The sequence below is a fragment of the Nematolebias whitei genome, chromosome 2 (assembly GCF_014905685.2).
Source record: "Nematolebias whitei isolate Nwh7 chromosome 2, NemWhi1, whole genome shotgun sequence".
NCBI lineage: Eukaryota > Metazoa > Chordata > Actinopteri > Cyprinodontiformes > Rivulidae > Nematolebias > Nematolebias whitei.
This window is the reverse complement of record NC_056499.1, coordinates 2,996,565-3,019,893: the sequence shown is the minus strand read 5'-3', so window position 1 is coordinate 3,019,893 and position 23,329 is coordinate 2,996,565. Positions and strand designations below refer to the sequence as shown.

General features: G+C 40.6%; 1 protein-coding gene across 3 annotated transcripts in view; it reads right to left on the bottom strand.

The window, feature by feature from the left end:
- sox6 (SRY-box transcription factor 6) overlaps positions 1-23,329 on the bottom strand; it is a 134,527-nt gene that overhangs the window by 40,726 nt on the left and 70,472 nt on the right. For all 3 annotated transcript variants that reach the window (XM_037689504.1, XM_037689488.1, XM_037689496.1), the window contains 2 exons: positions 13,703-13,875; positions 12,207-12,275 (listed from right to left, as the gene is read on the bottom strand). In XM_037689504.1, the coding sequence (XP_037545432.1) occupies positions 12,207-12,275; positions 13,703-13,875 (242 nt within the window). The remainder of the gene's footprint in view (positions 1-12,206; positions 12,276-13,702; positions 13,876-23,329) is intronic.

The following is a 23,329-nucleotide window of genomic DNA, read 5'->3' as shown; positions in this document are numbered from 1 at the left end:
TCAGGGGGAGGCTAGATCACAGCTCCCCCTAATGCGTGATGACAAGGGGCTGTGCTGCAACGGCAGCTCTCCTGTGCTCGCACAATACATGGTCAGACTATTGCCGCTCCTTATCCAAACCCCAATTTCACCTTAGCACATCAAAGGTCTCACATCAGTACAGCATCATTTGGAGGAAGTGCCATGCAGGACAGAAAGTGTACAAGTACTGGAGTGTTTCGTGGCTCCTGTGGCGCAAATACTGCCCTGCACACGTTGAAAGAAACGTTTACAGTGACTCCGGCTGTTTCACTAACTGCAACGTTTACTCAGTTGCTGAGATAAACCTAATAAAAGTTCAATGAAATTTCAAAAACACACACTTTTAGAAAAAAAAGACAATCGAATGTATAATCTTTGTTTAATAATAAAAAACTTGCTGATTTTATTTAACGTTCAGCAACAACCCTGCTGCTGATTTACCCATATAAACTATATAAACAGACTCCTTACATTTGCTGTGTCAACAGTAGTGGAGCAGCTTACGTTCCCAAAGTGGTGTGTGGGGTTTTGCCAACATGTCGCAAGCCCAATTTTTCTGTCATTCCCAGCTTCCTGAGACCCTGTGATTGGGAGCAGCCAGGGCGCTGCGGGCTTGTGAGGGTTAATCCAGCATCGAAGCAGATCACCTCAGGGGAACCAGGCTGGAAAATGGGTTAATAAAGGTCACCCCCCAAAATAAACACTTTACAGAATGTTTCCCCATTTATCCCCCCTTAAAATCAACTCGCAATAAAACAGGTCTGGGTGCAATTACTGCTGCTGCATTGGGGCATGAAATCAACCTGTCCCGTGTTCTGCTGCGACCTCGACTTCTTTCAGCACGGACCCTTTACAGGAACAGTTGGACCCAGTTTTTCCCATAGCTAGCAAGCTAAATTCACTTAAGACAACTTTATTGATTTGTCCCGAGGTGCAAAGATTGAAAACTAAACAGTCATTTCATGTCTGCTGAGCTTTTACTGAAGTGCAGGTGCTGAAGTTACAAGACAGAAGAATAGAAAAATAAGTAACTATAAAAAAGGTAATTAAAACAATCTGATGTCGAAGAAGAAAAAATAAAACCAGCTGAGAAAACTGTGACAAATGTCCTAAAATGTATATATATATATATATTATTATTATTCATAGGGAACATGTTCCAAGTTTCCAGGCTGAATGAATGAAAGATGGAGTTTGGCCTTGCTTGTATGGAACATATGGAAAAACACAATAATTAATGTCACAACATGAGGCAGGGCAGAACAGGCGGGGTTCAGGGAGGACACTGGGGAACACAGCATTTCTCTGTCCATTTATTTAGACTGGTAAAACAGATGGAGTTTGTTGCTGAACATACAGTAGTCAGAGAGCAGAAAGCCTTAAGTCTTTGACTTGTGGTTAAAAATTGTGCCACAGCTTTAATCATTCTTTTTAGTCAAATACACCAAAATGTGCAAAAACTGAGCTAATGAACTAATGCAACCAAACTGTATTAGAGTCTAAACTCCATGCATTTACATGAAACTTCAGTTAAAAGCATCCGATACATAACTGGATTTTCCTCGTAGCACCACTAAATGATAAACTTTAAGTGATACGATTTTATCTGGGATATCAGCTTTTATTACTGTTATTATTTTAAAATATGGAGCAGAATATACAATGTTCACCGAGGCGAGGGCAGAGAGGAAATGTGCGCTGAAGGGGAAATAAATGCATTGAGTGTGAATGGCTGTGATTTGCAGTAATGAGCTGTGAGCATTAAAGTTTAATTTACAGCAGCTAATGTCTGAGAAAGGCAAATCAAATTCTGAGGAGCTTCAAGGTGTCAACAGAAAGAGGAGGCTAGGTGAGTTGTCAATTAACAGCTGGTGGAGCAACTGAGCAGCTTCTAACCCATTTAGTTTCAGGTGTTTTAAAAGTTGACTGTTAAAGTATGAGAAAATTAAATAAAATCTAAAAAAACATTTTAGTTCAGCTTCCTCTGTTACTACAAACCCGACCCTGCGCCTTTAAGAGTTACCCTCAAGTTCATCTATGTATGGGCTGAGTGCCCAGGACATTTCTACTGCCAAGATGATCTTGAGGAGTTGGAGAATGAAGTGGAGCAGATGTGAAGGGTGGGGGTTGGGTGGGGGTGCATTCGAGCGGCGTCCTCCCTTCTTCTCGTAAATACAGGAGCATTGTTCTGCTGGCACTGCTCTTCCTTTGTCTTAGCACTGCTAAGTACTGGATAATGTCATTTCACACCATCTGCCCCCAGGCTTCATTAAAAATACATGAATGGGCCATCTTATGAGGAACAGGTGCTATTGTTTGTCCCTCAAGACCCGGCACTAAGGATCTGACTCGGAATACTTGAAGAGGAGCATCTGTAGTGATCAGTCAGACAGACTTGGCCGAGGCCCTCGTCTCCGCAGCGCGCTCTCCAACAGAGGTTTCCAGGGGAACTCAGCCTCCTCGCAACACGTATCATCAATTCAGATGACCCGATGAAGTCTGTAACAGGCCAGCAAGCTAGCTGTTTTCCTCCTGAGAAGATGCTGTGTTTTCATAAATACACTCCACTTGTTCAGCGAGAAGGATACTATACAAATGCCTAATTGGAAGGTCGGTGAGAGCCGTACAACCGAAATGAAACCTATTCATAATTTGCACTCACAAAAACACCAAATATCTTCTAAAATGTAACCGATTCATTGTTTTTCTTTTTCATCTGCCACCAGATTTTGTATTGCTCCTTTTACATTTAACATTATGTCTGAAAATGAAATATTTATGGTATTTTAGGCAATTAAAATAGAAAATATATATTTTAACAAGCCTTTTGAGTACAACTAATATACTACATGTGTCAGTGCTGTTGCATTATTGATAAATGCAAAAAGAAACCTATAAGAAAACACCTTTATGAATCCAGGCAGCTAAAGTCTCGGTGCAAATGTAGACGTACAGCCCGTTACAGCTCTCGCTGGAACCCTGTCAACACTCGTGCTCCTCACTGTCTGTTTCAGGATCTACAAAGAACGTGGGCGGTTGAGGGGTGGGGGCTGTGTGGGGTCAGAGCTGCCTCACTGCCTTCATGTGAGGTTTGCTCCTGAATGAGTTTAAACAAAAACTGACAAAGTTTTTTTCAACTATTAGAATTAATTAGTCTTAATAAGATTAAAATACAAAGGGACAAACAGATATTTTGTTGTCAGTGTAGTTTAATGGAACCCTCGATTTTTATTAATTGCCTCATGACACATTTAGACACGCATTTCAACCAACTCCTTAATCTTGAATATGATCTATATTCATTAGCATGAGGGGATTAATAAAGCATTTTACAAACCAATGCATACAAACAAAACTGAAGGTGATAAATTTTAATTCTGAGACACCTCTTTCAAGAAGACATCTCATTTTAATACAAATAATTATGACACTTAAGTAGATGTTAGATCCAAACTCCTGGATGAATTACTTTTACACGTTTTCTGTCTGAGGAGTTCAGTCATATCACAGCGAAGACTCCAGCTGTTGCTGTAAGAACCGATAGTTCGCACTTTGTATCCTCCCGTTTTTCCTCCCCGCAGAGCTGCGCACCGAGCGCCTGCGTGTAGAAATCACCTTTTGTGATTTATTTAAAGCAGAAGGGATTCTGAGCTTGCTGGCAAATCTGGCCATGCCCCAACACTTGCACACACACTTAAAGTGACACTAGACAGCAGGATACAGCTGCCACTGTGTCCACAGTCTTATTGGTGCAGTCTAACCAGGAGGAAAATTACCCAGCGGACGCATTTCTGCTGAATATTTAACTTAACAATCACCTCCTGTCTCTCCACTGAAACAATCAGCAGTTCTCTGAGCACGTATTATTGCTTCTCTGCTGCTTGCTTCAGTTTTCCATGTGCAGATGCATGCACTGATCAACAGAGATGTGATGGAGTTTGGATTTGTCTGTAACTAACGGTAAGCAGACAAATGTCGATACGATTTTCAAGCAGACTTTGATGCTCCAGACTCCTGCTTTTGAACGAAGGTCCTCATATTACCACCCACTCAAGCGAAGCACATTATTCCTGCTCGTCTGCTCGGAGGATTAGAACTGGGAGGGCAAACACACTGGAGGTCACCAACAAAGGGCCCTTGTCTTTATCAAGTCTCTGACCTTTTATCATAACTTCCTTTTGAATCTGAATCTATTTATGGCACAAACGTCAAAGATGAACCACAGGCAAGAACTGCTTATTGGTTTGACAGTACAAGGTTTAGTGCAATAACCACAGATTCCAACAAAAGGAGTTTTTTTTATTATTTTGACTGAGTCTACGTATAATGGCACATTTATCTGTGTGGTTTACCCAGTTCTGTTTAGGATGAAATGCAACAAATCCAGACTCTCTGTGAAGTCAGGCCATCCACTAGGAGCTGCCAATGATGACCTCTGTTTCCACTAACTCCTTCCACTGTACAACAAGCCTTTTGGGACAACTGCCATTCCAATATGTCTATATTAGGTAGACAGAGGCTGGAAAGTAGGGTTGTGCAACCCTTTGACGTGCCTTACACACTCCACCCTATATCCATCCACTTTCTTTGCCACTTCCTCAGGGCTCCTCTTGAAATCCCTGGAGTCCTGGATAAAACTGTAGGCTACTGTGCACGTCAGTACAGAGCCTGGCGTTAACAAGACATCTGTCCACTTCTCAGTTCTAACCCAGTTTAAGGAAACAATCAAAAGATCAACCTTAACTAAAACAACAAAAGAAAAATACTGGAAAAAATAGAGGATTTTTTTTTTCTTTAGGCTAAAATTTACTCCACTTGTAAATAAATTAAATTGTGCATGCCAAATAAAAAAATAAAAAATTAACAGTAAAAGTAAACAGTCCGTGTGTTTGAGGATCTGCATTATTGCCTTGTACATCCAAACTATATAAATATGCAAAACGGGAACAAAAGAACCCCAGACAGGCATTTATGACTGTGACGCAGATTTAAAGCTTGGTATGTCCTCGGTGCAGAGAGAAAAGGTTTATATTTATTACGTTTAGTTTGTATAAAGTATAAATGTATGTTATCCCCATGTATGTGTGGGGTTTCTGCAGATACTCCGGTTTCCTCCCACAAACCAAAAACCAGCATGTTAGGTTAATTGGTAACTCTAAATTGTCCCAAGGTGTAAAGTGTGCAAATGTTTTTTTTATTGTCTCTGTGGCCCATGATGGACTTGTGACCTGTCCAGGGTGTAGCCTGCCTCTTGCACAACGACTGCTGGAGATACGACACCAGCTCCCTTCAACCCAAACAGAAAACAACAGGTAAAAAAATAGACTTGGATAGATGAAAGCAACATTTATTTCTCTGTAGCCTTGACATTGCGTTGTTAAATCTTATAATAAAGCACAATATACACATTTATTTCAGAAATGTAGTCCAAACTTCTCCTAAATTTTTGCAAGACATTTTGTGTAATTATTAATCAAATGAGAGCCAGAGTATAAAACTGTCACTAGTTTGCATGGCTGGATTGTCCACACGATGGCTCGGTTTCCCCCTGAAACTCCAACAGTCTGCAGCTCTGTCTCGAGTGCTGACCTCCCACCCCCACCCCCCGCACAACACCACAGAGCCTGTGGCTCAGCAGAAACATACCTGTCAGGTGAGCCAGCTTTATTAGACACAAGATCTTCAAACATGTTCAGATATCATACATGATCTGCTAGAAAAAACAAATCACTTGTAAAAGATTGAATGACAATATTACAATTTTCAAGTGAAATTCGTGGGAATGTTGGAGAAAATGTAATATTTTTTTTAAATTATATATACGGTATATATATATATATATATATATTTCTGTCATAAACTAAGCAGGACAAAACGCCTCATTGTGCTCTGTTGGGGAATGCTCGGACCCTCCTCCGCCCCAAAAAACAAAAAGCTCCTTTTTTGCATTAGCCATGGGCTGAATGCTTTTCTTTGCCACCCCTGCCCTAAGAAAACACGCGCCTGTTTCTTGCCGCTTGTACACAGCAGAGTCTGTTAATGCAGCTCCTTCTCCCTGTGAGTGTGCCCACTGCTATGGATGACGACCACTCACAACCAGTGCAAAGACAAAACAGTTTGCACAACATTAGCAGAGAAAACACCGTTCATGCAGCGAGGGAGAGGAAACCGAGTCAACACCACACTGCAGGATGTGTTCGCCCTCAACTGATATTTTTCCTTCAGGGGGTTGGGGTATAATGGGGATATGTGTTACTGTTTTTCCTCGTTCCAGGGAGCTCCGAACAGGTGCAGCATTGTGACGTTAAGACGGGGAGTGTTAGTAATTTAGAGTATTTGATCAGAAATAATCTTTAGATTTACCATCGTGCGGAAATCAAAAGACAAATTTCAGTAATTAATCTTCTGTTTTGTGTATTAATTTGTGAAAGCTGATCGCAGGGAGTTAGTGTGACAAATTAACTTGTCCCCAGACTGCTTTATGAACCTCCTCAGGTGATTAATTCGGTTTAATTCGAAGTAGACCCTCAGGTGTGATTTTTACAGGTTCCAGTCGTTCATGTGGCACCTCTCATACGGAGCCGTTTAATTATTGCTGCTTAAACTATTGAGGTGTCAGAGCACAAAAGCAAATTGCACAAATGCATGTCTTTATTGTGCAATTTACAGCCGTAATTATTCAGTTTGTCTACACTCCTTACTCTCTGAGAGCACAAGCAAGCATACGTTTTCTTTGGAAGATACTCAGATGTTCGTCAAGATCCTTTAATCTCACCTAAACTAAGGCTTTATAGACGTGCTCTCCATTTGTTGGCAAACCATCGAGTCTCATGTTGAACCATTTACGTTTTTTTGCACGCAGGACCGTGATGGTTGCATTGTTCAAACCGCACACGACCTAGCCTCTCTTCTGCTGCCTGACGAGGAGCTGCATTTCTTACTAATTAAATGGGTCCTCCTGCCTCAACCGTAGAGTCCACTGAACAAATTAGTTGTATCTCAGTGTCAATATATTAAATGACAAAAGGCTAATGAGTCAGGTCACTGCTTCCTTTTATCTTCAGTCTTGCTCGTGCACATCTTCATCAGCTAACAGTCTCCTTAAGTGGAAGATGAACATGTTGGACTGAGTCTTCCTGGGGGAGAGCCAAGCCTGTCTTACTAGGCTGTTAATGCCCCCGACGTAATCTTACAAGCAGCTAACACAGTGCTCCTCAACAAACACAAGGGAAAGACATGGAAGCACGGTTTTAGCATATGCGCGGCGTGCACACAACAGCACACTTAAAACACACACATTCTCATTTCCCTACTCTATTATTCACTTATTATCATGCTAACAGTTCCAGTCAAGCTCTGCTAATTGGGGAGGTCTCAGATATTCTCTCTAACAATGTCTTCTTTCTTTAATAAGCCTCACACTGAGAAAATCATCTGAGCTGGGGAAACAACAAAAGCATCTGAGAATACACAAATTAGTGCTATTATCTTGATGTAATTACCATGCAGCCCTGTGTTTATTTAAAGTTGTTCAATTGATGTAAAATATTTACCATGATAGTGTAGTTTAGGATGTTTTATTGGTATCAAACAGAATAAGATCAAGGAATTACCAGACTGGGATGTGTACCATTTTTGTGCCGATGGATTTCATTGCATGAGTTTTGATGGTTTCTATGGAAAAGTGCTCGGCAGGGGCAGAGACTGGTCTGATGATAAATGATGCAACAGGACTACAACCCTGACCCTGAAACCCTTTAAGCTAAATCACACTGGAATGCCATAACAACAAGAATCTAAAACCATTTTAGTGCTGAAGCAAAACCTGGAGTTTGAATTTGAGGCGTTTGAGCTGATTTTGATTGAGTTTTATGCAATCCACCCCACTTCTGTGAAAAATGTGAAAAACAAACTCCAGAGCTTAAAATTGTCTTCCTTCCAAAACTACTAAGACCTTGTAATTCATTGTTTATTACGTTTGCATCATTTGAGCGTGTGTTTGCTGACTAAATTCACACTTGGAGTAAAACCAGAAGGAAACGTGATTTCAGGAATATTCAGGAAAGAAAATCATTTTGAAAAAGGCGTTTAACGAAGTCGACTTTGGTTTTCTCGCAGAAAAAATGTGACTCTTGTGCAGCTGAGAAGAAAACTCACAATAAATTGCATCTCCAAGCAACTTCTAATTTCCTGTCATAGTGTAAAACATCAAAACAGCCACCTGACTCTCAGGTTCGAAACCTGATTTTGTAAAATAGTGAAATACTGGCACAGTTCTTAATTGCCTTAACACAACGGTCCTGGGCATCTTTTTTTAATTTAATTTTTTTGTAGCTGTAAATATTTCTTGTACAGTATTTGACTGGTATTGTTGTGCTTTGCCTCATCTGTGTGCACGTTAAAATCGGTCTCTATATCCCTCATCTTTTATTGTTGGGCAATGTTAGCGTAATTAATTTTTCTCTTTTAAATCTTGGGACCTATTAGCATTGAACTCCTGAATGCCCCCCACTGATTCTCCACCTCATTAAAGACATGTGAGAAAGCCTCAGGGACTTTGAAGTGTGCAGTGGACAACAATAAACTGGCCTTTTTTGGCTTTAATCTCTGTTTTCCCTTTTTAAACAGCTCAGATAGACACATGCTGAGTTTATGTGTCCTTGCGGACACAAGGTTAAAGGTAGGATGTCCAGGCACAGATACTGCGTGTGTCGTAAGGTTAGAGTTTAAGGCCAGGTCACGAGCAGGAAGAGAACAGAGGGGCAAAGGGAGATAACCAGAACCAGACCCATGTGATCATTAAAGGTTTCAAAAACAACCGTGGTTAAATTGAATCTTGCTGACAATGATGCACAAAGTCCTTCTTTTTCTTAGATCCCACATGTGTGCCACGTTCAATGACAAATAACATTGTTATGATATTGTGGCTTTTAAATGGCGTTTAATGATGTTTAACATTTAAATTAAATGCTCTGGATAAAAACTATCCCTCTATTTCATCTGTGAAGCTGTTCATGTTCTGTTTATGAAGATAAAGTTCACCCTGACCTTTCAGCCAGTATTTATCCTCTTGATGTGTGTGTGTGTGTGTGTGTGTGTGTGTGTCAGTGTGCATGTTTTTCTGCACACGAGCACCTCTGGGTAGATGTGTATTGCTGCAAGACAGTCATAAGAGTTTGTATCTAAAATCCTTAAAAGAAAAAAGCCTGAAGTTTGATTTTTTTTTTTTAGCACGTGAGGTGGCATGGCTCCAGATAGAACTGTAAATTTATCTTCACATAATTTTATTTGATTTGATTGCATGCTCAGTAAATAGCAAATAAATAAAGTGCCTTTATTAAACAGAACCTCAGAGAGATAAGTAACATATTAAACAAACTAGTTATCAGTTAATATATATGTTAAACTGTCACATGTGTCTTTAGAAAAATCTGGAGTGGTGTTTCAAATTTTCAACTAAATCAGTTAATCTAATCCTTGGATTGAATTAATGCCAAGATGATTTCGGAGATGAAGGGATAGACTGAAGGAATACAAAGATGCTGAGGGACACAAAGCCTTGAGCTTTAATTTTTGATAAGCCTCTAACACTTCAATCTGCTATCTTAAAACAAGTGACATTGTAATCCTGCGGGACAAAGAGTAAATCTCTCTCCCTCTCTTTTAAGCATGACGAGAAAAGGATAAAAAGAAAGAGATGGCTATTCAAAAAGGAAACTTAATTGAATTCCTTGTTGCCTTGCTCCAAAAGCAACTAAACCTCTATACCCGCACACTTCTGACAGATTTAGTCTTCATGCAAAAAGCCCTTGAAAGCAGACGCATAGCGTGCCAACAGCAGCCTCCTGTTGCAGTCCTCGTGGTTTTATTGTTCGGGCTGTTCACAATGTTCACCATGTGATCACTACCATCATCAATATGATGCCTTAGCAAGAGGCTCTCGCTTGGCGTTCTCCCTGAAGCTAAACAGAAGGACTTTGATAGCAGTAGGGTCTCCAATAAAGTTTAGTGCTTTCCATGATAACAGCAGTCACTCGGTGCCTCAGCACTGCTTGTCTTGTAGCTAAAAGTCTGTTACACACAGACTGGAAGCTTATGTAGACAACTAATTAAGTCAGAGCCGTTCTATAGAAAGATGGCCCGGGCCACGTTTAAGAGACAGCGGTAATGGAACGAGAGCGGCAGAAAATATTTCACTAATTTGGCCCTGATGCTTTTATCTGCTTGCCTTGACACTTCATCACCACTCTGGATATTTGGAGGAACCCAGTTAGAGGAAAAAAGGACATGCGCTGTTTTAAATAACTTGTTGGATAAACAATGTTCCACGAGGTGAACCTTGGCTGGTATCCCTGCAGCAGAGTCAGGGAACATTGATGGGCAGCAGAGCAGATGGTCTGGACACGGGATTCTTTTAGTTAATTGTGGATGTGCTCCTTTTTAATCCTTCAAGATCCGAGGCACATTTTGTCAAGGGAAAAGCTGGATAACTGGGCTCTGTAAGAAATGGCTCTGCTTGTATCTCTGTTCAAGTGTTTGAAAGTGCATTCCAATACACACTCAAATCTCCAAGCTCTTATTAAACTATGCATCAAGAGGAATCTTCAGGTATCATTTGCCTGTAAATTTGTGATAAAATCAAGAGCCTCTTAACGTGAGATTTTTAAGGGCTCTGCCCTTATGCTCATTGAGCATAAGTAAAGGGTCCTCTATGATACGAGTATTTCTAGCTCCTCAACAGTCTACTTCATCGATGAGTGTTTTCCACACTTTGAGCTTGTCTTTAGTAAACTGTAATGTTGAACCCTTTTTCTAACGACTTTTCTTTATCTAAGTAAAAAGTTACATTGACTTCAACAAGATGGTTAGAATACTCTTTATCTTTTTGAAAATGCAACTGATGTCCTGAATTGATAAATGGACTGCACTTATACAGAGCACTTTTCTATCTGATCAAGATACTCGGAGCTCTTTACATCACAATCTGTGTCCTCATTTACCCGTTCATACGGTACTAGAGCTATACAAAGAATAAGCAGAGCTTTATCACATCCATACACAGATGGGACGCACATCGGAGGCATTTAGGGGTTCAGTGTCTTGCTCTGGGACACTTTGGCATGTGACTGCTGGTGGAATCGAACCCCCAACTCTCGTATTGGAGGACGGCTGCTGTAACCGCTCAGCCACAGCCGCCCCTTCACTGTAAACTGATATTTGAAGTGAACACTTGTTCAAGTCTGAGCTGTGTTTAGTACTCATGTGATGCAAAGGAAAAACTGCTGCTTTACAAATTACAACAGGTGGAGTCACTCATAAAATAATAAAGGTTCAAATTACAATGAAAAGGCTGTAACAGCAAGAGAGTGAGATGTTTTGGCATTGTTGCTGTAGGAGCAAGTTGCTGCAAATCAATGTTTAATGAAAGGAGAGAGTAGGGAGCGTTGACTGTTAGAAGAACAAGCGCAGGAGGAGGAGGCGAACGGAGAAGGATGTGCCTGACACCAAACACACCCGGTGGGGAAACATTAGCTTCAAAAAGGTAACCAAGTTCACAGCCTTGACCAGTGCAAGTGACCAACCATAGGAATGTCTGTGCAGTTTGAACAGATCCAGCTACATTCACTGCCTGGGTGGTCCTGCACAGCTTCTGTGTTCTGCACCACTGTGCACCCAAACAAACATGACTAGCATGTTAGAACCTGGCATAACAGCAGGAAATGTTTTAATCTTATTTTATTTTATTTCATTGGGTTAACAGGTTAGGTAAATCAGGAAGAATGCAGAAACGGTGATGACAAAGTATCTTTCAGCAGGTTTTGGGAATCACCTTCACTAATCAGGAATGAACTGAATTCAGAGGCATTCACGGGCATCTTTCATGTCCCCCTTGTCCAGCCTCTTCTCCACAATTAGAACATGTTAGATTAGGATTAGGAGGTGTGAATTATTCAATTCCACATTTTACAACCCACCTGATTACTCATACATAACAGTCAGTTAACGTTTGAGGAGAATGATGAAAGTCAGTGTGATACGAGTCCTTGGTGTGCTCATATGCAAGAAGATGTATGTATGGATGGATGTATGGCTGGATGGATGTACGGATGGATGGATGGATGGATGGATGGATGGATGGATGGATGGATGGATGGATGGATGGACGGACGGATGGGTGCACTGACCTGGATCTGCTGCTGGAGGAGGTTGATTTTGTGCTGTTGCTGCAGAAGCTGCTGTTGTTGTCTAGCAATCTGGTTTAAAAACAAAGATAAAGAGAAATTGTTAATTATCTAAGACTCTCGTTAACTTTATGATAAAAATATTGAAGTCATGTTAAATGGAAGAAGGTCTGTGTAGTAAATTATGTGCCGAGACAATAAATGACATTCTATTCTGCTTAAAGAAACAGTGACATTTAAACAAAGAGTGTACGAAGAAATGAGCACATTTTAATGATGATAAGTCAGAAGATGTTCTTTATGAACATAAAACAACCTGTGCAGAAATAAGAACTTGTGGAAGAGGAGCCTGAATGATTTACAAGATGACAAATGTGGTTACGATGGAGATCTCTGGTGCAGGCGGAGTGTGACAGACGTCCCTGCTGCCCCTGAGCTGCACCACCATTTTTCTTATTCCGCCCCTGCCTCCTTCTACAGGCTCACTTCACTGAGCATGACAACCGACTTTTAAGTGTCATTTAATTTTCAATTTTAAATATAATTACAAAGTGTTCACTGTAAGATATCTGCCGTCTGCAAATGTGTCAAGATTAATTTGTGCTGGCTTCCTCACAAGTGTCAACAGTTAATTACTGTGTTGTATCTTGATGACTTGATGACATTCGGTCTCTGCGGGCTTTCCCTTTCCCCAATTTATAGATATTCTTCCATTTTTTAAATAAGATCAATTTATTTTATAATGCTGCTTAGTCATATGTCTACAAAGTCTAAAGAGAGGAGTGTGTGTAGTTTGCACATGGACATCATTGATTAAGAACTAAATCAATACTCTTAATGTATTATTAGTGTACTTTGACCAAATGTATCATTCCAAGGTATGTGGTCTATTTCTTTTTCTGCAACAGGAAGGTCTTAGAGTGGGCTGTGAAAACTCTGAGTGAACTCCTTGCTGATAATTGACTCATAGCCATTAGAGTGGCTGTTGATAATAAAAGTGTCGCCCGTGTGGATAGTCTGTGTCCTTATTTCTTCCCAGACATTAACACACTTCATGGCCTGTGCTAATTTGCTGATTTGTACAATATGGCTCATTGGCCTGATTCGTGCCGCAAATCTAATGCCTAGCTTGTTATAATAGGAGCCAATTTATAAGATATAGAGGACTTCCCATGTTTAATATAATGTTTATTTCACACATTGGCTCACATTTGTTGGTACAAGTCATAATAACGCTTTTCCCACCACGCAGCATAAATGCAGCCGAGAGAGCATGACTGAAATATTAAAGGCAACACAGAGTGGGGTCTCTTAAATATATCATTCTTATGAATTTTAAGATTTCACTGGCATACCTCAGGCATGACATACAAAAGTTAAGTGACAAATACATTTACTGACGTTTAATAACGAGACAAAAAAAAGATAAAGTGAAGAATATAAAACGAGGAATGGAAATGAATGTAGCAAATGCGGAGGACAAAACCGTAAACGGTTACCTGCTCCTGCTGTTGTCGGGCCAGCTCCATTTGCTGCCTCTGCTTCTCCATCTGCGAAGCGGCGAGTTTCTTCTGCTCGTCATGAGCAGCCAGAAGCTGCTCTCGCAGGCTGATCAGCTGCGAGATCATCGTGGAGAGCTGGTGCTCCTTTTCTGCCAGGCCCTCTGGAGTACCTGGTGAGTGACCGTAGAAATCCAAAGTCAGGGGTGAAATGAATAAACACAGCCATAAAATAACGTGTTCTGAACACCTGACGGAAACAAAGCGAAACTGTTTCATTGTGTCTGATTTTCTAACCAAGCTCTTTGGAAGAAAAGTGCTGAAGGGTCTTGAGTTTGTACAAAGCTAAAATTAGAAAAGTGGCCATGCTGCACACACCAATCATCACATTGTGCCATTGTAGTGTACACAATATTTAATACAAAGAAAACCACACAGGAAGCAACCGACTGCAGTGAATTCACTCGAAAGTGTTAAGGTCACACACAGCCTGGAGTTGACGATCTTTTGCTGTAGCTGGTGTTCACAGCTTTCAGCGGAAGAAAGAGAGGGAATTGTTTCCAACATGCAGACAAAGAGCTGCAGGGAGCTGTCAGGCCGAGGTGGCAGACTTCCAGGGGTTATTGTCCAGAAGGTGTTAAGAGTCACTGTTTTCACTGGACTCTAAACCAAACAGGTTATAGACACGACAATCATTTTAGACTGGATGTTTCTTGCAGAATAACCAACTTAAATTTGTCAAATGAACATGACGAAATTAAGACTTACGGACACCAACTGGTGCAAGGGCTTTGAATGCACGACAGCAACCATGTAGAGAAATTCAACACACTCGGACTCCTGCATGTGCAAAGAAAACGAGCGACCACTCTACAGCCTCCTGACCACTCTGTGTGTGACAGAGAGCGGCTCTGCTGCACTGCTCTCTCTCTCTCTATGCCTAATCAATGCTAAGTGATCCTACCATTGACTTACACAGCCAACATAATTGCCAGTGAGAGGCTAGACAGTAACTCACTCCCCTCCTTCTGCACTCCGGTGTGACAAGCTGATCCTGGAGAACACACAGAAAAACTGAAAGGAAACCAACAGAACAGACAATCGGATGGAATAAGAAGGATAATATTGATGAGATCCAGATAATAGTTTGGCAAAGCATGGCCTGGGGCCAGTGGAAACTGAATTCCTGTCGGTGTCTTCCTCTTGTCTCTGACCACATCTGTCTTGAGGTTCTCCAAGAGCTCCCAGGGGTCCTCTCTACTCAAACTATTTTAATTTGACTAAACACCTGATTTATTCTATCTCTCCGATGAGGAAAGCCGTTTGTCTTAATAAGGCTTGTCAACCTTCAAAACCCATTCAGGGCAATTTACTGGCAGGATTGTCTGAACTTCAGTTCGCCCCGCTCTGCCTTTGCTGCCTGCTGCAATAGGCGGGAGCCGTAATTCTCCATTTATCCTTCTAACAACAAAAATAACCTAAAAGCATCTATTCATTGGGCCCGTGGGCAGTCTCCAAGGCCGGAATTGACTTCTTATTCACCCGATTACACTTGTTGTGAATGGTTTATCTGTAAAATTGATACGATCAGTGCCATTTTTATTAACCTTTGGCTGTTCCTGTGATGAAGCTCCTTTTACAGGTAACCAACAAGAGACATTGGGTGATGTGACAATAAATCACAACTATCCATAATGCTGCTGGAAGGAGGAAGAGGTGCATGCACACAAAAAAAGGACAGAAGAAGAGAGAGAAGGACACAAGATAAAGAAAAGCCCCTTCAGGCCTTAGACGAAGACTGTGAGGCGAGAAAACACAACTCATCTTCTCCTCTACGTCTTTCTGAAAACATGTGCTGGTTTACAAAATTACAACAAAAAATGTTACTAAAAATGGCAATCATATCAGGAATCTACTGTAGTTCTTTTGAAGTGTGAGCACTAATTTGCAGGGCGACACGTGCAAAGGATCTGATGGGCTATCCTCAGAGCGGGCGCCTCATCCTGCCCAGGCACCACAAGAATACTAACAGAGTGCCCATTGTTATAATCTTCAACAGAACTGTGGGAACTCCAACGTATCCTCCTCAGTTTGAGACTTATCTCGGTCAAAACCTTGGGCCAAACCTGTTTCGGGGTTTTGTTTTTTTGAAACATGTACAGGACTTTAACAACAATTCAGAGAAGTGAACGCTCAGGGTGACATCTTTATCAAACAACAGGGAAGTATTTCACCTTAGAGACTGAACACAGCTGAGCAGAAAATCAAACGCACATGTTTTTTTGTTGCTTGGCTTGTGTTAAAATCTCTTTCTTCCTGCTTTAAATTATGGATCAGCTTTAAAATGCAGATAAAACTTTTATTGGGTGGTACAGAAGAGGGGAGTCGTGGTTTGTGTCTGACCAGCCTGCTGACAAAAGAGGCCGTTTCCTGCATATTGCATGGCTTTTAACAGCAGTGGGGATGAGGTCTGCCTGTTAACATGTCTCCTCACATTGCACTTCCAACGGCAGACAGACAGCTCGGAGGTGCCATGGCGCTACATAAACCCCAGCAGCCAGGCCAAACCTAACAAGTTGTGACATCCCTCTGGTGGACTACTGAGGCCTGGTACACCAGCCCAACACCAGACAAACAGCCCAGAGTGAGTGGTCAAACTGCACAGGCATATTTCTGTTGTTCTCCAGGCCAACTTCAGAATTACTTGATGAACTCCTAGAAGGAGGAGACCATAAAACTGTGTTGCGCAGTTTCAGCCCATTTATCTTTCACCTTTTGAGATTCCTGCCTCTTCTAAACATCACAAAGTAGGGCAGAAAACATCAACGGGTGACTAAATAAATGATAAGAGAAAAACAAGCAGAGCCATGGTTGCTCTGGGATGGACTAGGGTATTTGAGCCTTGGGGTCTTCAGATAAAAGGCACTTTGTAGGGGTGAGATTTGTTTTGTCCAATACCCACATCTCCCTCTCTCTTGGCTCCCTCCTCACTGCTCTAATCAAGCAGTCTCTAATTTGGGTTCCAAGTCCAGTACCGGGGAAAAAAGAAGGAGGCTTGTTACTTTGAAGAGTCTCGAGTGAATAACACAGATAAAAGATTCAGGCACAAAAAAGAAGAAAAGCACGGGAGGGTGAGGGTGAAAAGGGGGGAAATCACAAGGCGCCCTATTCTCTGCTCTTCCTTTTGGTTAGGACAGCTGAGCCATTATGACCAGGTCTGAATTGAGTATTTTAGCACCAGAGGACTGGAATTTCTTTGTCTCTCTATCAGTCAGCTATTATGGATGCTTCCATATGCTGGAAACCCGTCATAAGTAAATTTGGATTTTTCTAAATGCTGCAATTGTACCAAGCTGCAGCCGCACACACTGCACATTGCTTGAATGCCATGCGTGCTGAGGCTCTCTGTCTTTACTCTACCCCCAAAACGTGTGAGAACATAGCCACGTGTGTCCACAGATGTGTGTGGCAGCCTGCTTCAGTCAATAAAAGTGCATGGTGCAGGTGTGTGAACTCTGCCGTCACCTGATTCTTTGTCCATCATTTCTGAGAGACTCCAAAGGAGCCGCAGCGAGCTGCACTTGTTGGCACCTTCTTTAGTGTTTAAGTCAGATTATTTTTCTGCAAACACAACTCTAAAAACCCACTGGATTATAATACTTCATGACATAATGGAAGACAAACAGATAATTAAATCAAAAGGCTTTATCAGTCTTTTTTAAAGCATTAGTTAAGCATTAGTTTTTTGGCTAAAAAGTAGAGAATCTTTATTGACAGAAAACATAAAAGCTCAACAATGCTACAAGGCCATGTGTGTTTCCTGTAGTGTGGTGTCTCCGTGTCCTAAAACCAAGACAATATGAGCAACAGCTGTTTTACCTGGCTTGCTGCCTTTGCTATGATACAAAAGCCGTTAATCTTTCCAATAAAACCTCATTAACGAGCAGAAGCAGTGAGTTACAGGCATGTCAGCAGTTACTCTCAGTCTTTACCTCTTCCTATACCTGCTCACAATCTGTCAATCATTGGGTTTAAAAAAAACTACTAAAACTGTAAAACCATTTAAACTGACATGAATCTGGATGTTATGGTGTTACCTGCTCAGCAGCAGTTTAAGACTGGCATGTGAAGAGGCAATTAATAAAAGCACACTTCACCTGCTGTAATTCCTCTGGTCATGGTGAATGCTGATGGATGTTAGTATATTTTGATGATGGGGAAGCCTCACTCTTCAGTTTAATTATGCTAATGTGATAGCTCCAGCACTTAGCTGTCTCTCTGTGACATCACATAAGGTACTTCATCAAAGACAAGATACAGGCTCGACCTGAACACGTCACTTCTGTGAAGAATGCAAGTGACCCTCTAATGTGAAAATATGAAAACTCAACGTAGAAACTTTTCTTCTGTTCTTTGATTATTTGAATACTACGCCCCTAGAATCTGTAGTGACAAGACTGGGGTCCTCTCAGCTCGGGAGAGTTTGCATAGTGCTAATTAGCACAACTAGAATAGATTAAATAAAAAAAACTAATACTTTTCTTTTTCTCTTTTTTATCACTCACTCTTTCATGATAAGAAGTCAGACCTTTGTGCCCTGAAAAGTAAAGGCAGAATGCAAAGTTTTCAAGGTCTGACTCGAATAAAAGCCTGGAAAACGGTGATCCAGGTAAATGTTCACAGTCTGCAAATCTTTGAAAGTGGATTAGGAGGTAGATGTTATCTTATTCTTTTCAAAGCACATTTATTCATGGGTCTTACACGACTGATAAATTCATTAAATGAGTTTTTGTGATTTGTGCTTAGACTTTCAGACAACTGCTTTTGCTGAAGAAGTACACCAACAGTGGTATTTTGTCTATTAATCCAAATTACAAGAATGAAAATGAAGAAATTACTGAATAAAAGGCACCTGAGACTCACACTCGCATACTGGTGATGCATACTGGTATAAGCTGATGACTCCAGTCTTCAGGGATCAACACAAACACCTGTATAATTGGAACACGTTTATATATCTGGTTCGTGACCTGACCACAAATCATAGGTGCTTTAATTACACCTCACCTTCTAATCTTGTAACAGAAGTTAATTCAGTTCAGTTTATTTAAACAGCACCAAGTCCAACAGAAGTCGTCTCAGGGAACTGAGCAGAAACATTCATGTACATGCATCCAACCTTTATTTCTACGCGTTCGTCTCATTGAGCCTCGAGGACTCATTTACAAAAGAGACCTGATTTAACAAAGAGTGATGACAACAATGGACAATCTAAACAGCTACATAAAAAGTAAGTTCATAACATTATGTATCTGAGGAGCAGACTGCTTTGAGTTTAACTCAATCACAGAACTCTCATCTTGAGCAAACATGAAGGCGACAGTGGAAAGAAAAAACTCCCTCATGAAGAAGAAACCTCCAGCAGAACCCTTTTCAGTCCGGTGGTCAACTGACACAAAAGGAAAAGACTTTGCATGTAGTGTATGCAGAACTGATAAGATGCGTGAAGTTGGTTCATAAAACCTAGACAAATATAGATAGATTAAATATCATATATGTATGTATATATATATATATATATATATATATATAAAGCATATTTTACTTACTAATGCCATAGTGTGACCCTCAAAACAAGCAAAATGCAGAAAACAGAAATAAAAGCAGTGTATTGACAAAGTCATGTGTGAAAAAGATGTAAAAAAATGTATTTTGTTAAATAATTAAAGTTTACATGACAATAATGGAAATTCAGTATTTCTTTCTTGAATAATGTTTTGAATTGTTTCTTAAAGAACTGGTGGTTCGACAGAATCGATCAGCTCATCAGGAGAGCCGGTTCAGTTCTGGGAGTGGACCTGCAGTCTCTGACAGAGGTGTCTGAGCAGAGGATGCTGAAGAACCTGCTCCAGATCCTGAAGAACCTGCTCCAGATCCTGAAGAACCTGCTCCAGATCCTGAAGAACCTGCTCCAGATCCTGAAGAACCTGCTCCAGATCCTGAGGAACCTGCTCCAGATCCTGAACAACACGTGGCCCCACCCTGAATGACACCCTGGACTCTTACCGCAGCACCTTCAGTCGGAGACTGAGACCACCGAGGTGCTCCACAGAACACCACAGGAAGTCCTTCAAACTTTTCAACTCCGCCCCCTTTCTACACAATAAAATAATCCTGCACCACAATAAACATTTTAACACTTCTGTCTGCACCTGTTTAGAACATGTTGGTATTTTTATATACTTTACTCTTACTTATACTACAACTTTATCTGTGCTGCTGATTATCCATGCTGCTGATCTCTTGCCTGCTGCTGTATTCATACCCATCTGCTCACAACAGACTCGTGTTCAGGCTGCTGTTTAATACAACTTATTATTTTACATTATTAGTGTTTTAGTGTATATCTTAGATCCTTGTATACTGATTCTTTTTATATTTTATATTCTTTTTTTTTTTGCTATTTTGGGGTATAACTGGGACCCTGTGCACACAATTTTGTTCCACCACATGTGATGTGAATGACAAACCTTGAACCTTGATATTCTCTGTTATTTTTATATTCTCTGTTTGTTTGTTTTTTTTAATTCTCTTATTTTTTGTATCCTGTGTGATTCCTTGTGTATGTTCCTTCGTACTGAAACTCTGGCACAACAATTTCCTGCAGGATCAATAAAGTTCTATCTTATCTTATCTTGTCATTAATACACTTATAAGAAATGCATGCATATGTTATACACTACATATAGAGACCAAAACACAATTATGTATTTGAGCACAGTGCTAAGTTTTTAACATTTTTATTTTTTTACTCGTTTGTTTATGAACATGGGAGGGATTGGGTTCTAAGGGCCTTCTGGAAAATAAGCTGTGCTTGAAAATATGGTCACAAATTTCAGTATTTCATCATTAAAATATTTTACAGGTACAAAAATGCATTTTAAGTATACTTAGATTTAAGTGGGATTGATTATCTAATTTGATTAGATTAAATTTTTCTACCTGTATTACTGAGCATTAGGACTTAGAATTGATTATATTTGATTATTCATTGATGTGTTTTGTTTGCATAATCATTCAACCTTAACAAACATGAAAAATAGTTCTCCATTAATATTATGTTTCTATTTGTTAACAAGGATAAAAAAAAAAAAGCAAAGTGTGTCAGAGTATTGCAGGCATGAAAAGTTTTACCATGTACTGTACTGAGACTTTGAATAAAGAACTTCTAAGAACTTTCCTTGAACCACGTGAAGAAAACAGCAGTTAACAACCGTCAGCTTCATTCTGGAGCATTTCACAAGTTTCAGTGACCCAAATCCTGGAGGGAGGGGCAGAGACTCATGTGACCTTAGTATGACCCCAACATCGTAACTGTTTATAAACCTGGAGCTCCAGACCAACGATCTTTACCTTTTAGATGAAGTTCACTGCCTTCAAGAATCAACAAGTCCAGCTGCTTTCTACTGAACCACTTAGAAAACCAAGGGGTCCCCATCCACTCATCCATCTATCCTCCATCTATCCATCATTCATCCATCCATCCATCCACTCATCCATATATCCTCCATCTATCCATCATTCATCCATTCATCAATCACCCAGCCATCCCTCAATCACCCATCCATCCATCCATTCATCTATTCATCCATCCTCCATCCATTCACCATCCATCACCCATCCATCCCTCCATCCACCACCATCCATCCATCACTCATCCCTCCCTCCATCCATCCAACCATTATTCCTCCATCCATCTCCCATCATCCACCCATCATCTATCCATCCAACTATCCATCCATCATCCATTATCCAGCCATCCATGGGCAGCTGTGGCTGAGTGGTTAGATCAGTCGTCCTCCAATGTGAGAGTTGGGGGTTCGAATCCACCAGCAGTCACATGCTGAAGTGTCACTGGGCAAGACACTGAACCCCTCGTTGCCTCTGATGTGTGTCCCATCAGTGTCTGAATGTGATAAAGCTCTGATTAGTCTCTTTAGAATGATTTGTTCAATTAGCTTTGTATAGATCTAGTATAGAGCTGTATGAATGGGTAAATGAGACACAGATTGTTGTAAAGAGCTTTGAGTATCTTGAAATAAGATAGAAAGGTGCTATATACAGTCCATTTACCATTTATCCACCCATCCATCATCCATCCACCATCCATCCATCCAACCATCCATATACAGTATCCTCCATCTATCATCTGCCCATCCATCTATACATCCATTCATCCATTCATCCATATATTCTCCACACACCCATCCATCCATCAGCCATCTTCGTTCATGTATTCACACCAAGCCCTCTTTAAATGAACATCTAATAGCAACTCCCTGAAATTCAATTCAAAATGCAGAATTATCCTCTTTTTGCACAAACATACGTGAGCACAAGCACTACCTCTTTTTACCTCTACTGCCACAAGCTAAATTCCTCAATTCATTAGAGGAGAAAACACACAGTCCAACACTCACATGCATTCATCTGGCAAATGTGGCCTGAGGAATAATGATTTACTGTGGCTCATATTTCACCTGAGTGCACAGGGCAAACAGTTGACTGAAGTGTTGTGGAGAAAATGCTAACTGAGGCATTTTTGACTGGAGCAACTGGACAGACACTGTTCTGTGCTATTTGTGTAAATGTTTTTTTATATGTTTGGGCAGATATAATGTGTGTAATACACAGTATGCAGTCAAGACACAAACCATTTGGAGTCTACTATATATTACTGTGTCACAGGAAAATGCATTTTGCTGAGTATCTGCATACAAACATCACTTCATGGGGCACATTGTTAAATTTTAAAGTGAATGAAAATGTTTTGAGGCCAACCCAAGCTTCTTAACAATACAAGCTCTGTGTTCAGACACTGGACTCTATTCTGTCTGCGTAGGAGTGCAGCCAGTGCAGGTAGGACCAGCATCGAATCGGTCTCAGCGGCCACCCTGCCCTGCCCTCTGTTCTCCTGCTAAAGAGCTTCCACTTATCTGCCGACTACAGGACTGTCTGTGCACAGCGGACCACTGTCATGTAGAAACCATTCTCAAATTGATTGTGACAGCGCAGGGAGCCCTGATTTTTCTGCCTCACAATTCAAGCTACCATTTCAATGCTTACAGTGTAAAGCTGTTTTTTCCTTACTCGTTTTTTTTCTTCAGATTCCCTCAAAATGAATGCAGCTTATGTTCCTATATTTCCCTTCAGATTGTGCAAATGCTGGAGCAGCATGTATGTTTTTTTTTCTTGCCCCCAATGGAAGGGTGGTAAACTGGCACATTGCAGGGAAACGTAAACATCTCTGTTGATTAAGATCCTAAAAGATGGTGCACAGACCAAGCATGCAACATGATCGGTACTTATCAACTATTGGACACTGTGCATTAGGTTCAGACACCGTTTCACATATGTCTTTTTCAAATAAGACTTCATCATGCAACATGGGTGGAAGGAAATTTGTATTTATATGTGTTTATGTGTAAATGTCTGGTTGGAGTATTCACATCTGCTGGTTTTTTATTTTATTTTAATTATTTATTTTATTTATATGTATGTATGTATGTATACGTATATGTATATGTATATGTATATATATATGTATATGTATATATATATATATAT